This window comes from Salmo trutta, chromosome 2, assembly GCF_901001165.1.
Source record: "Salmo trutta chromosome 2, fSalTru1.1, whole genome shotgun sequence".
Taxonomy (NCBI): Eukaryota; Metazoa; Chordata; class Actinopteri; order Salmoniformes; family Salmonidae; genus Salmo; species Salmo trutta.
The window spans coordinates 68029566-68043485 of NC_042958.1; the positions used below are offsets into that span (position 1 = coordinate 68029566).

At 41.8% G+C, this 13920-nt stretch overlaps 1 protein-coding gene across 17 annotated transcripts in view; it reads left to right on the forward strand.

The window, feature by feature from the left end:
- mapta (microtubule-associated protein tau a) overlaps positions 1 to 13920 on the forward strand; it is a 40640-nt gene that overhangs the window by 1353 nt on the left and 25367 nt on the right. For 12 of the 17 annotated variants that reach the window (XM_029712458.1, XM_029712494.1, XM_029712486.1 and 9 more), the window contains exon 2: positions 12747 to 12929. In XM_029712458.1, coding sequence (XP_029568318.1) covers positions 12764 to 12929 — 166 coding nt within the window. In that variant the 5' untranslated portion in view covers positions 12747 to 12763. Of the gene's footprint in view, positions 1 to 3590; positions 3761 to 12280; positions 12620 to 12746; positions 12930 to 13920 lie in introns of those variants that run through there. The other 5 variants (XM_029712474.1, XM_029712465.1, XM_029712462.1 and 2 more) reach the window with 5 other exon arrangements.

Genomic DNA, 13920 nt, shown 5'->3' on the forward strand with positions numbered 1-13920 from the left:
TGCTGCGGGTTTAATCAGCGGCTTGGTATGAAATGGTTAGAATGGATGTCAGTAGCAGCCAAATCTCCATTTCATTCCACGGACACGCCTTTCCTCTCTCCTCCTGTCTCGGGGAGCGGCGGCGATGCAATGATGGAACAGCCTGATCGGGGGAAACCAACCGTTTGCGCCAGTGCACATTGCCTATATGCAATATGACAATAATGAGAATGAAATGTCAATTTATAAAATCGAGAAAGCATTAAGAAAACATTTATAAAATGGATTGCATTCTGTAAAATGGATTGCATGGTCGGTAAATGAAATGAAATGCAACATCGACATGTAAACTCATAGGCAATAGTAGCCTATAGGCACGCTTGCAAAAATATGAAACATAGTGGACGAATTTACATGTTTTTGGTCATGTGTGGAGGTGTTGATACACCCAGCTGCAAGTTTCCACAGCAGTATTGATGCACTGGCACTAACGGAATGTAGCCTATTGGCAGTTCTGGTATTTGCGTTTATATTTGCAGTGGAACCTGTGTTCCAATCCTCCACAAAGCTGACAGACAAATCCTTGATAAATGTAATTGATGTGAACTTGAATACTTTAAGCTAATTACAGCAACCAATTAGAACGATTTATCGAAACAACTCTCACACCCAAATTGGGAGAGAGGCCAACCCAACAAATAACTCCCTGTTGAAGCAACCATCCAAAAGTTCTCCAAAGGTTTATAGGCTAAAGCAGAAAATCAGCCAATTCAGGATATGAATTTAAATACAATTCATTAATAAAATAAATTGTCACAGTTTCCGCCAGTCACCTTATGAATTTCAAATTAAACCATTTTCAGTATTGGATTACTCTTTATCCTATCCCAGGTATTCCTTAAAGAGGTGGGGTTTCAGGTGTCTCCGGAACCAAGACACTCCATTTAGTACGATATGTTACGTTTCGTATGGTATGTATTCGTTAGTGGATGTCCATCACCCATTTTGTATGATATGTTATGAATTACAATTTGTATTATATGTTAAGAATTAGCAAAAAAAAAGTAAGTAGTTTAAAATGAGCTAATTAGATAAAATCCTAAAGTTGTCCGTGATGTGATTCAAACTCGCAACCTTTCGGTATCTAGACGTTTGCGTTGTACGTCAACGCATCCACCCCGACCAACCACCCTACTTTCTTTTTAGCCTTATGTGCCATCTGTCTTATGTAAGCATACCAAATGTAACAGCATACTAATTTTATCATCAAGGATTTACATATATTATGTTACGTCTATTCTATGAGACCAGGTTGAAACCCAAATGGTGTAGGGGTGATCAGGATCAATTCAAGAGTTTCAGGTGGCGACAGACTGTCTAGAATAGCCTACAGTAGGCCTACTAATTAAAAATATTCCTTTCAACTCAGAGAGCATGGGCTCCTGAGTTCTGCAAAAATATAGAATTAGAGTTGGATAAATCTAGAAAAGACGGACAGAGACTCGCTAGCAACGTTAGCTAGCTTGCAGGGATTCTCTACAAGAAATCTGCCTCCCGAAAAAAGCTTCTCCCAAGTGGGTGTGACACCTACTCCCGTTGCCTGCTGCACTGCTGCTTGGATTCCACCTGGCGATCTGTTCACCGTCTACCCTGGCCTGTCTCCCTCTGTCTGGTATAGGTACCCCCCTCTCTCCCCAGCTTTCGCTCGTCCCCAGCACACATGCACTGTTGAGGCGAGTGACTCTGAACTTACAATGGCTAGCCCCAAGTTGTTATGTTTATCGCTTATGCTTTATGCTATTTGCCTCGTGACTCCTGCGTGCTTTGTTGACTATGAACTTGCTTGTTGACCCAACAGTGTGACAGTCTATGTTTGTTCCCACACTCGGGACTCTGACTCTCTATTGGTTACACGGACTCTTGTCCTCCCGTCCTATTCTAATCACCTCTCGCCGGCTTTGTATTCATGCCACCTGATGAAATTGCTGTACAAAATGATCTTGTTGCCATCTAATGTACATTCAAAGGTTATAAGTCAACACTGCAGAGCTCTACCTGTCCTCTGCCGTGCCTTGATTGTATTACTGCTGATTATATCTGGAAATGTGCATGTACACCCGGGCCCATCTACTGTTGCTAGCCCCAATTCTGATTTGTGCTCTGATATCTGCTTCACTGATATCTGCTCTCGTAAAACCCTGTTTTTTCTGCATGTTAACACTAGAAGCTTATTACCTAAAATGGATCAATTGAAAGTGTGGGTTCACAGCCCCAATCCAGATGTGTTGGTCGTTACTGAGACATGGTTATGAAAGAGTGTTTTGAACACTGATGTTGACCTTTCTGGTTATAACCTTTTTCGGCAAGACAGATCTTCCAAAGGTGGTGGAGTGGCAATCTTTACCAAGGAACACCTTCAGTGCTCGGTTGTCTCCACCGAGTCTGTCCCCAAAGAATTTGATTTGCTGGTTTTAAGCATTAAACTTTCAAATAGCTCTTTGTTGACTGTTGCTGGGTGCTATCGTCCTACATCAGCACCGGCCTGTACCCTACCTACCCTAAGCGCTCTCCTGGCCTCTTACACTAAGTCTGAATTTGTCCTCCTAGGTGACCTAATCTGGGACATGCTTAAACCACCTGACCAAGTCCTAAAGCAGTGGGACTCCCTAAATCTTTGTCCGATTATTACCAATCCCACAAGGTATTACTCCAAACACCCAGAAAAGGCTACTCTCCTTGATGTTATCCTTACAAATAATCCTGATAGCTATCAGTCTGGTGTTTTCTGTAATGACCTTAGTGATCACTGTTTCACAGCCTGTGTTCGTAATGGCTGCTAGCGACTTGAACGTGCTGCAAAAAGCACTCAAACTGGACCGTTTTATCTCCATCTCTTGGAGATAAAACTCAGTCATGGACACTCTTACTGACAGTTGTGGCTGTTTTGCGTGATGTATTGTTGTCTCTATCTTCTTGCCCTTGGTGCTGTTGGTTGTGCCCAATAATGTTTGTGCCATTTTTTGTGCTGCTACCATGTTGTGCTGCTGCCATGTTGTGTTGCAACCATGTTGTTGTCATGTTGTGTTGCTACCATGCTGTGTTTTCATGTGTTACTGCCATGCTATGTTGTTGTCTTGGGTCTCTCTTTATGTAGTGTTGTGGTGTCTCTCTTATCGTGATGTGTTTCATTTTAAATCCCAGCCCCCATCCCTGCAGGATGCCTTTTGCCTTCTGGTAGGCAGTCATTGTAAGAATTTGTTCTTAACTGACTTGCCTAGTTAAATAAAGGTTTGATATAAAAATAAATAAATCAATGAAGCAGTTGTTCCTCATCAAATGGATTTATTCCAGCAGATATTCCAGTTGAGGCACTGTCTCGCATTTGGGGGGGGGGGGCACTATTTAAAAGGCACTATTAAAAATGACTTTGTCCTAGACGACTATGTCCTCAGACAATTATAGAGTCTAGCATAAGAAATCCAAATGAGGTCTTTCTTGAAAAGGATTGTATTGGATTGTTAAAGGGAGGATTAAAGTCATACTGGGCTTTTAACTGCGTTCTTGTACACGGTTAATTGGCACCATGGTGATGGAAGCACCACTTGTCTTCATTAAAGTGGCAGAAAGGGGGGTGTGTGTGGCAGCTCGTACTGTAACTGCTGACACTGTGTACATATTGGAACATGTAGCAGCTGCAGCGTCTGAGGCCATCACAGTTCATGTTCTATCACGACAGTATCAGAATTCCAGATATCCTGAATTCAAGCGCCGAAGGAAAATGGTAAGCTTCAATCAAATTCCAGACAAAAAAAACAAGTGACACTTCCTATGACTGTAAATGAATGAATACTAATTATTAGCACCTGTGTTCTGCATTTTATGAATGCCTTATACATTGTTCATAAGACCTTATATATGCTGCTTATAATGCAATGTGTTTATAGGAAGCATTACCAAATTTTTGGTAAAAAAAGAAGACATTCCCCAATCATGAATTAAACGCAGAGGAGGGATCTTAGCCTTGAGTCATGAAGCCAAAGACATGAAAAAAATGTCCCACCACTGTGAAAAGTATGCCCGCAGTTTCTAAGCCAACGTGTGTTTGTGGACGATGACGTGCTGCTATCCGATGCTGAGTGAGCCATACTCATTAAGCAGGCTGTGCTGCAAGCTGTTTTACCAGCTTCCAGCAGTATGATGCGAAAAATTAGGCTCACTTTAACGGTTATCCTTAGCCACTTGGTAGGTGTAGGCCTGTTTTAAAGGTAGAGTTCAGTGTTGTTTCTATGGTACTACTTCCTGCCTGAGGATGGAGACTAGGAGTATACAGAGGGAGTCATGGTGAAAGTAGGTCAGAGATACAGAAGCAGTCAAGCATGAGGGCAGCTAGCTAGCACACGCAGCAATAGTGAGCATGCCATCAGATACAAAAACAAATGGTTTGCCGATGCAGTGAGTGTATCGCAATCCATTGAACTGGCTAAAAAAATCAATTTCCCGTTTGTATTACAGACTGTATGTGGTTTGATTGTTTTTGCATTTTATTATTGATTCTCTGTCATCTTTGGTGTTGAAGGAAACCTTTTTTCACGATTCTACTGAGTCATTAAAACTGCTGCTTTGATGAACCGAGTAATTTTGCTTGGCACAAACCCTTTAGGGGTTTTAATACAAATTTGTATATTTTCTTTGTAGTAAATCCTTAGTTTGACAAAAAGAACTGCAGCAAATACTCCCATTTATTTTAATCTCAACCTTGGCCTTGGCATTTAGAGTCTTCCTCAGAAAATAAGTGGTTCTATAGGTCAAGAAGAGCTCTGTTGGTTCACAGTAGCAATGTCAGTAATTTCTTTGGGTATGTCTTGGTTCTCCCAGAGCTATGTCAATATCTTTGTTGATCATGCTCTTTCTGTCGCCGTCTATGCTGGGTTTGCTTTAGAACCAGGGCCTATTTGCCAAGTTCCCATTTTCACACGCTCCACGTGGGATCGGTTGCAAGTCACAGCCAACCTTTCTGTGCCTTCATGAAATTCCAACACGGAATAAAGTCCTCGTTTTATTTAGCAGTTGAAATTGAAGCCAGCGAAGATTGAATTCTGTTGCAAGAGACTGGTCCTAAATAACATTTATTTTAGTGCTAACAGCAATTCGTTAGAACCCACTGGGCACACACTGGTTGAATCAACGTTGTTTCCACGCCATTTCAATTAAATTACGTTGAACCAACGTGGAATAGACCTTAAATTGACGTCTGTGCCCAGTGGGAATGTCTCTGTTGAATTCACCTCCTTCTACTGCAAAAGACAACCTGGTGAAGTGTCTTTGTTTTTTGTTTCTCAAATGTTTTTTTGTTGTTGAGAGGGGTGGATTCTCAAAGCAGGATCAGATTAAATTTACACTGTGTTTTCTACATAGGCACGATCCCTGACAAAATAATAACATGGGGAAAATTAGCTGTTGCCAACCTGGGGACTGAAGTATAGAAGCATAGCATAAAATAGATATGCTGGTTATCAGATAAGGGATCTAGTTCTTTTTTCGACCTTGAGTTTGCTTCTGTTAGTTCTCCTAATCCTCAAAGCTCCCGGACATGGAGCGTCAACTTTTCTCTGAGGGATTGTTTTCTTTGGCATGGACGCAGCAGCTCGCTTGTTGTTTGACTTCTTTTTTTGTGTAAATCCACAATGGGAGTGTTGTGAGGGAGTTGTGTCAAGTATTGAGAGTAACTGCATAAGTGAATGTTTATTCCCTTGTGGTAGAATATACAGGTAACTGCCAAAATAATGGAAACAATTGAGTAAATGACGGATACAAAGTATATTGAAAGCAGGTGCTTCCACAAAAGTATGGTTCCTGAGTTAATTAAGCTATTAGCATCCCATCATATGTAAGGTCTTGTATAAAAATGCTTGGCAGGACATTATTTTGGCCACCATGGCTATGCCCCGCATAAGATGACAATGCCCCCATCCACAGGGCACGAATGGTCACTGAATGGTTTAATGAGCATGAGAACGATGCAAACCATATGCAATGTCCATCTCAGTCACCAGATGTCAACCCAATTGAACACGTATGGTAGATTCTGGAGCGACGCCTGAGACAGCAGCGGTGTTTGAATACTCATACTAACCATACTATTTGTGACATATATTGAGTATGTTTTATGCTTATAGTGGTCATAGGGGTGGCAGCGTAGCCTAGTGGTTAGAGCGTTGGACTAGTAACCTGAAAGGTTGCAAGATCAAATCCCCGAGCTGGTAAGGTACAAATCTGTTGTTCTACCCCTGAACAAGGCAGTTAACCCACTGTTCCTAGGCCGTCATTGAAAATAAGAATTTGTTCTTAACTGACTTGCCTAGTTAAATAAAGGTATAAATAGTGTGGATATAGTTAGTATGCAAAAAGTTCCCGGATGTCATACTACATTCGCCAAAATATGAAGTATACAAAAGCAGTGGACACTATTTCTGTGATTTTAGGGGCCAAAATGCAATTCTTCAGAAAATGGGCTTCACCCCATTTTCAGATTTGAAGAAAATGGCGGAAAATATGCAGCCGAAGTACGACGAGAGCGAATACAAATACATTGCTTTAGCTAATTATGACATATGTTAAGAACGTATTTAGCAATATAATAAGGTAATGACTTTTCAAATAAGTTACGTTACATGTTATGTTGGCGGACAATTTGTTAGCTACGCTAGCCTTACAAACCACATAGCATATCATTACAGCAGTTACTTGTATTTACCGGTTAGTTAGCTAGCTATCTAACATTAGTTGGCTACTAATACATGGAACTTGCCAGTATATTAACTATATGCTCTCTAACTAACTACATTTATTGACTTGATTATTCACGTCATTCTTAGCTTAGCTAAGTGGTATAGTCGTTGTGCGTTCTCAATGGACTTTGTTAATGAGATAAGATGTCAAGCTAGTAATTAGTTATGCTAACAAGCTAGTAACAGCATCAACTTCCGGGAGACATTCGAAGCGCTAGTACACTCACCTGAAAGGATACTGTTCGTTTACAGTATACTAAAATGAACTAATATTATATAGTATGTAGTATATACTTATTAAGTATGCAGTATACAGTATGTTAATATGGGTATTCGAACATAGCTAGCATTTTCCACCACCATCAACAAAACACCAAATGATGGAATTTCTTGTGGAAGATTGGTGTCGGATTCCTCCAATAGAGTTCCAGACACTTGTAGAATCTATACCAAGGTGCACTGAAGCTGTTCTGTTTCATGTGGCCCAACGCCCTATTAAGACACTTTCTGTTGGTGGTTACCTGTATGAGGCGATGCAGCAAAAAATAATATCATAAATGACAATTTAACAATTTAAACATTATATTTATTACTTTTTAGTTAGACTTTTTAGTGCCTCACACCCATCACTTTACTTATACATGTACATGTACATTTTTTCAATACATATTTCATGAATAATTCAGTTGCACATTGCCACACATACTAACGAGATCACTGTCCAGCAGGGACTTTTGCACCCCAGTTAAGGTTTCCTAATCTGGGGTGCTCTGAGGGCTTCATTCCCAGGTCTGGTGACTTCTCATTTGTGCTATATATGAGGACCAGGATTGTGTTTGTTTAAACAGTCAAGGACAGAAGATATGCTGGTGCACCCAGTGAAGGTCAGGTTTTCAGGCCAAGCAGCCCACACCAACCCAGTATCACATATTATTGTGAAACAGACACAAATTGCTTATCGGAAATTAGTGACAGGCACACAAAAAAGTATATTTTTTTAGTGTGCAGGATATGATTTTTTAGACAGTGCATTTCAATCACAGATAAAGACAGTAGGTTACTTAAGACAGAAACAATAGAGGAGGGAGGTTGGGCATGTAACGCGAATAACGCAAATGTCTAGCAACCCAAAGGTTGTGTATTCAAATCTCATCACGGACAACTTTAAAATGTTTGCTAATTAGCTACATTGCAACTACTTAGCATGTTAGCTAACCCTTTTACCTAACTCCCAAACTTAACCCTTTATCTACTTAGCTAGCATTTTAGCTAACTATAACCCCTAAACCTTAACCCCCAACCCTAACCTTAACCCGTAGCCTAGCTAACGTGAGCCACCTAGCTAGCCTAGCTAACATTAGACACAACAAATTGGAATTTGTGTAATGTACACGTTACGATAAAACCATCTAATACACATCATGAATTTCAAAGATGTAATTTGTGTCTATTTCACAATAGGCTGTGATAGTGTGTTGGCCCACACACAGTAGGTTATATTGGGAAGAAGGGTAGTCCATCTAGGCCTTCGCTCTGGTGAATATGCTCTCACTGCCATTATTGCTCAAACTAAAGATTTTAAGATTTCAGCAGATAATGTCCATGCATGTTGTTTGTTGTGTCCTCGTGCATATTACTCCAGAAATCAATGTATACAAAAGGAACAATTAGAATTCGGTTTACAGGCAACAGTGGTTTTAAAAAATGGGGTCTAATTAAGTGATAATGCCCGAGAAGCCGGTGTTTGGAGGATATATTGGCATGGGTGTTGTCTCGGGCCGGCAAACCGTGCCAATATATCCTTCAAACACCGGCTTTGAGGGCATTATCACTTTTATGCAGTGGGTTACCAACATATTCAAATAATGATTGAAATAGTTCCATTAAAACATTTATTTAGATTAATTTATTTGTACTGTTTCATCCTTCCACGAGATAGTCCTGACACAAATCTAGGGTTGCTACCCAAGCCGGCTGGCCACAGACGCAACCCAGTCGTTAAGTATTTTTGTTCTGTATGGATGCGACGCAATTGTTCTGGCTAGTAATGTTCTTATCTCTTGCTTGCTAGATAGCCAACAACAGCTAACTTACACTCAGGTCAAACAGTGCAGCCAGAATAACAGCAATGTAGCTGCATTTGCATTCGTTTAAGCTGTTTTCTAGTAAAATGTATTTGGATACGTTCATAAGAATGAGCTACTGATGTGCAATTTCACCTGGCATAGAAAATGTGCGCTCTTGTCCGGACACTGTTGTTCAGAGGAGCTAGCCAACAACACAGCCAACAACACAGCTCACAGCTCACTTCAAACTTTCACGCCTGCTCCCGCTCCCCCTCTCTCAGCGCCAGGCTGCCCATCATTACACACACCTGTCACCATCATTACGCACATCAGCCCTCATTGGACTCACCTGGACTCCTTCATGTTTTGATTGCCTTCCCTATATCAGTCTGGTCCTTTGTTTCATCCCCGTGTCAGCATTATTGTCATTTTGTTTTCCCCTGTCCAGACGCTGTCCGTGTTCTGTTTCATGTCCGTTGTTCCATTAAATGTTCACTCCCTGTACTTGCTTCTTGTCTCCCAGCGTCGTCCGTACACAAACTGAAGCTGGAAACACTGCATACCTGCTGCATTTCGTTTTTCGTTTTGCCTGTTTTCTATTTTCTTTGTATATGTCCATAAAAATTGTGCTGATTCATGATTTTGAACTGTCTGAGAAGAGCTGCCTGCCTGTGTGTGTCGTCCCGACTCCCGAACCCTACATGTTCATCACCCCTCTTTAAAGGGGGAGACACTCTAGACCCAAACTGCTACAGACCTATATCTATCCTACCCTGTCTTTCTAAGGTCTTCGAAAGCCAAGTTAACAAACAGATTACCGACCATTTCGAATCCCACCGTACCTTCTCCACTATGCAATCTGGTTTCAGAGCTGGTCATGGGTGCACCTCAGCCACGCTCAAGGTCCTAAACGACATCATAACCGCCATCGATAAGAGACGTTACTGTGCAGCCGTATTCATCGACCTGGCCAAGGCTTTGGACTCTGTCAATCACCACATTCTTATTGGCAGACTCGACAGCCTTGGTTTCTCAAATGATTGCCTCACCTGGTTTACCAACTACTTCTCTGATAGAGTTCAGTGTGTCAAATCGGAGGGCCTGTTGTCCGGACCTCTGGCAGTCTCTATGGGGGTGCCACAGGGTTCAATTCTCGGGCCGACTCTCTTCTCTGTATACATCAATGATGTCGCTCTTGCTGCTGGTGATTCTCTGATCCACCTCTACGCAGACGACACCATTCTGTATACTTCTGCCCCCTCTTTGGACACTGTGTTAACTAACCTCCAGACGAGCTTCAATGCCATACAACCCTCCTTCCGTGGCCTCCAACTGCTCTTAAACGCAAGTAAAACTAAATGCATGCTGTTCAATCGGTCACTGCCCGCACCTGCTCACCTGTCCAGCATCACTACTCTGGACGGCTCTGACTTAGAATACGTGGACAACTACAAATACCTACCTGTCTGGTTAGACTGTAAACTCTCCCTCCAGACTCACATTAAGCATCTCCAATCCAAAATTAAATCTAGAATTGGCTTCCTATATCGCAACAAAGCATCCTTCACTCATGCTGCCAAACATACCCTCGTAAAACTGACCATCCTACCGATCCTCGACTTCAGTGATGTCATCTATAAAATAGCCTCCAACACTCTACTCAACAAATTGGATGCAGTCTATCACAGTGCCATCCCTTTTGTCACCAAAGCCCCATACACTACCCACCACTGCGACCTGTACGCTCTCGTTGGTTGGCCCTCGCTTCATACTCGTCACCAAACCCACTGGCTACAGGTTATCTACAAGTCTCTGCTAGGTAAAGCCCCGTCTTATCTCAGCCCACTGGTCACCATAGCAGCACCCACTCATAGCACGCGCTCCAGCAGGTATATCTCACTGGTCACCCCCAAAGCCAATTCCTCCTTTGGTCGTCTTTCCTTCCAGTTCTCTGCTGCCAATGACTGGAACGATCTGCAAAAATCTCTGAAGCTGGAGACTCATATCTCCCTCACTAACTTTAAGCACCAGCTGTCAGAGCAGCTCACAGATCACTGCACCTGTACATAGCCCATCTATAAACAGTCCATCTATCTACCTACCTCATCCCCATACTGTATTTATTTATTTATCTTGCTCCTTTGCACCCCAGTATCTCTACTTGCACATTCATCTTCTGCACATCTACCATTCCAGTGTTTAATTGCTATATTGTAATTACTTCGCCACCATGGCAGATTTTTTGCCTTAACTCCCTTATCTTACCTCATTTGCACTCACTGTATATATACTTTTTGTTTTCTTTTGTTCTACTGTATTATTGACTGTATGTGTTGTTTATTCCATGTGTAACTCTGTGTTGTTGTATGTGTCGAATTGCTATGCTTTATCTTGGCCAGGTCGCAGTTGCAAATGAGAACTTGTTCTCAACTAGCCTACCTGGTTAAATAAAGGTGAAATAAAATTTGAAAAAAATAAATAAATAACAATAGGACCGCTGGGGATCGAATTTCAATATTGAAACAATGTTGCAAATGTCAGAGAGAGAGACCACAAGTTTTATACAAATCTCTGCTATTGAGTACCAATTGCTAGTATAAAATAAATGGGAGATAATGTCTAGATGCTTTTTACAGTGGAGATCAAGTTTATATATTGTCTGACTGGGCTCATGTGACAACCAGTGGATTGCGCATTGAGACGGAACAGAGTAAATAGGCATTTGAAGTCATAGCTTTAGCCGGTGGTAAATTGTGGAATAGACACCAGCTGGAATGCGGTTTTAACCAATCAGTGTCCAGGATTAGACCCACCCGTTGTATAATTACATTCGCAATCGTGTTTAGTAATGACTTGACGCCGGAATTCAGATGTAAAAAAAAAAAAAAGTTTTACAAGACAATAAATACGCTTTTATGATCACTTACGTTTCATATTATGTGGTACTTCTGTGTGTGTGCACGTGCACGTGAGCTAGTATGTGTGCGTGCTTGTGGTCAGGGAATCAAAAGGCTATGTGTGTGGTGTGTGAGAGAGAGGGAAAGATGAAAAAAGCCGATAGAAATAGACTAAACGCTGACGTAACCCTAGGCTTTGATTTAATCTGATACAGTATGTAATCCTCATTTTATGAGATTTGAAGCCGTTCACAGCTATCTGGCGGAGCGAGCATGTCCTCACGCACACTGGCCTCTAACTCATTGATGGTTGATACACATCTTAATGACATATTTCTAAAGATGTTACTGGAAAACAATAATAAAGAAATAAACTGGCTAAAACCTCAAGCTTGACAGTTGAGTGGCTTTTCACTTCTGTTAGGTCACTGATAAGTATAAGCGCAGTGTCCGTCTGATTGAGTTGAAGTGAATCTTAAGGAAGAAAACACAGAGGTAGTCTCTGGTTGTTTAGGAAGTGCGAGTTATCACAGTTAGGACACAACGCACATGGGGCACAGGGGGACTATTTTCGTCTTGTAACTCTACACCAAGTACCCATGTTAAGAATATAAATAACCTGATTTTCTTAGGCGCAGTGTCTGTTTACGTTGAGCCGCTGCTGGCTGACTGGCTTATGTCAGGCGGAAGAGACTCTTCAACTTTCAAAGGTTGTTCATTGAATTGCTTGGCAAATTCTCAGGACCAGGTACTGGCGAGTTCCTTTGCATCCTTGATAATCTCTATTGGATTCCGATAGTCACCTGTATCTCTCAGAAGAATAGGCTCTCCAATGCAACCCAATTTGACTTGGTGACTTGGTGAGCTCAATAGCGGAGGTTCTTAAAAGGTGGATAGCGCGAAAACAATGACGTCATATCTGAATTCCGATATTTTTATGTGCCTTTGCCAATGCTGCGTTTCATTTTTTTGGGTAACATATATTTGGCACTTTCTTCTGCTCCTCTTTTGTATAGCCTGAACCTGATTTGCTATGGATCAACACCAGGACTATATGAACAACGCCCCTAACACCTACAGCTACAACTCCGGGGACACCATGAGCGCTTCCTTAGCCGGCATGACCATCAACGACCTGCATCACCAGGAGAACGGGGTCCAGCTGGGGCACAGGAGCCCAGGGGATGGCCCCATGAAAGGTCAGCTATTATATCTATCTATCAGCCTGTAAAATAGGCTGCTAAACTAGCACAGACCGTCAAAGCACACGCTTGCTCAATTAACCTCCAGATAGAAACAGAGGGATGTTTTATTGAGGGTATAGCTACTGCGGGGCCCAAAATAGCCTTAGAGGATGGGTGTGTAAAGGAGCTTGAAGGGTAAACGAAAAAAGAACGTCTTCATTAAAACTGCACGAGCCAGAAAAGTGTGATCAGGGGTTACTTATTGTAGTCAGGAAGAACACAACAAATGACTTCATTTACACAGCTTATTTTTATAGCTTCATCTAAGCAAATGGATTGGATCTGTGTGGGCGTAGTGGGCAGAGGGTAGCTTTGTAGTCAACAAGCATTATGCGAGCCACAAAAAAAACGTGTCCAAGACTGCCAAATCTAGATGAATGTCTTGAATGATGGCCTTTTTTTTTCGATCTCTAAAGTCACATGCCATTTCTTAGTCAAAATTCTCTGCAATGAACGGGCCAAGAGGCTGAGGCTTTCTGATTGTTCTATTTTTTAATCCCTTTACATAAAGCAAACAAGGCATGCTTGACTGGGCCTTCAGTCCCCAGATTGCAGCTGCACTCTCCCGCTCTTCTACTCTGCAATACAGGGATCTGGGTCAGGGCCTCAGAATGCTCCCTGCCCCTCCGTCCACCACCACTGTTACCAATTCATCCCCGTAAACAATCAAGCTTTCAGGACAGTACATAGATCCTTAACCTTTTGTAAAGGCGCATTATTAATCAAATAGGCAGTCAATGGAAGGCTAAGACTAGGGACGGAATAAGGAAATACAGTACAGTAGGGAAAGCCTTGGGTACAGGGAGGTTTGCCCCATGGCGTTGATGGCATATTGCAGTGCCTTCAGAAAGTAATCTAACAAAGTGGGATTAATATGAATTTATTTGTAATTATTTTGTCTACGATCTACACAAAATACTCTAATGTCAAAGTCGAAGACAAATTG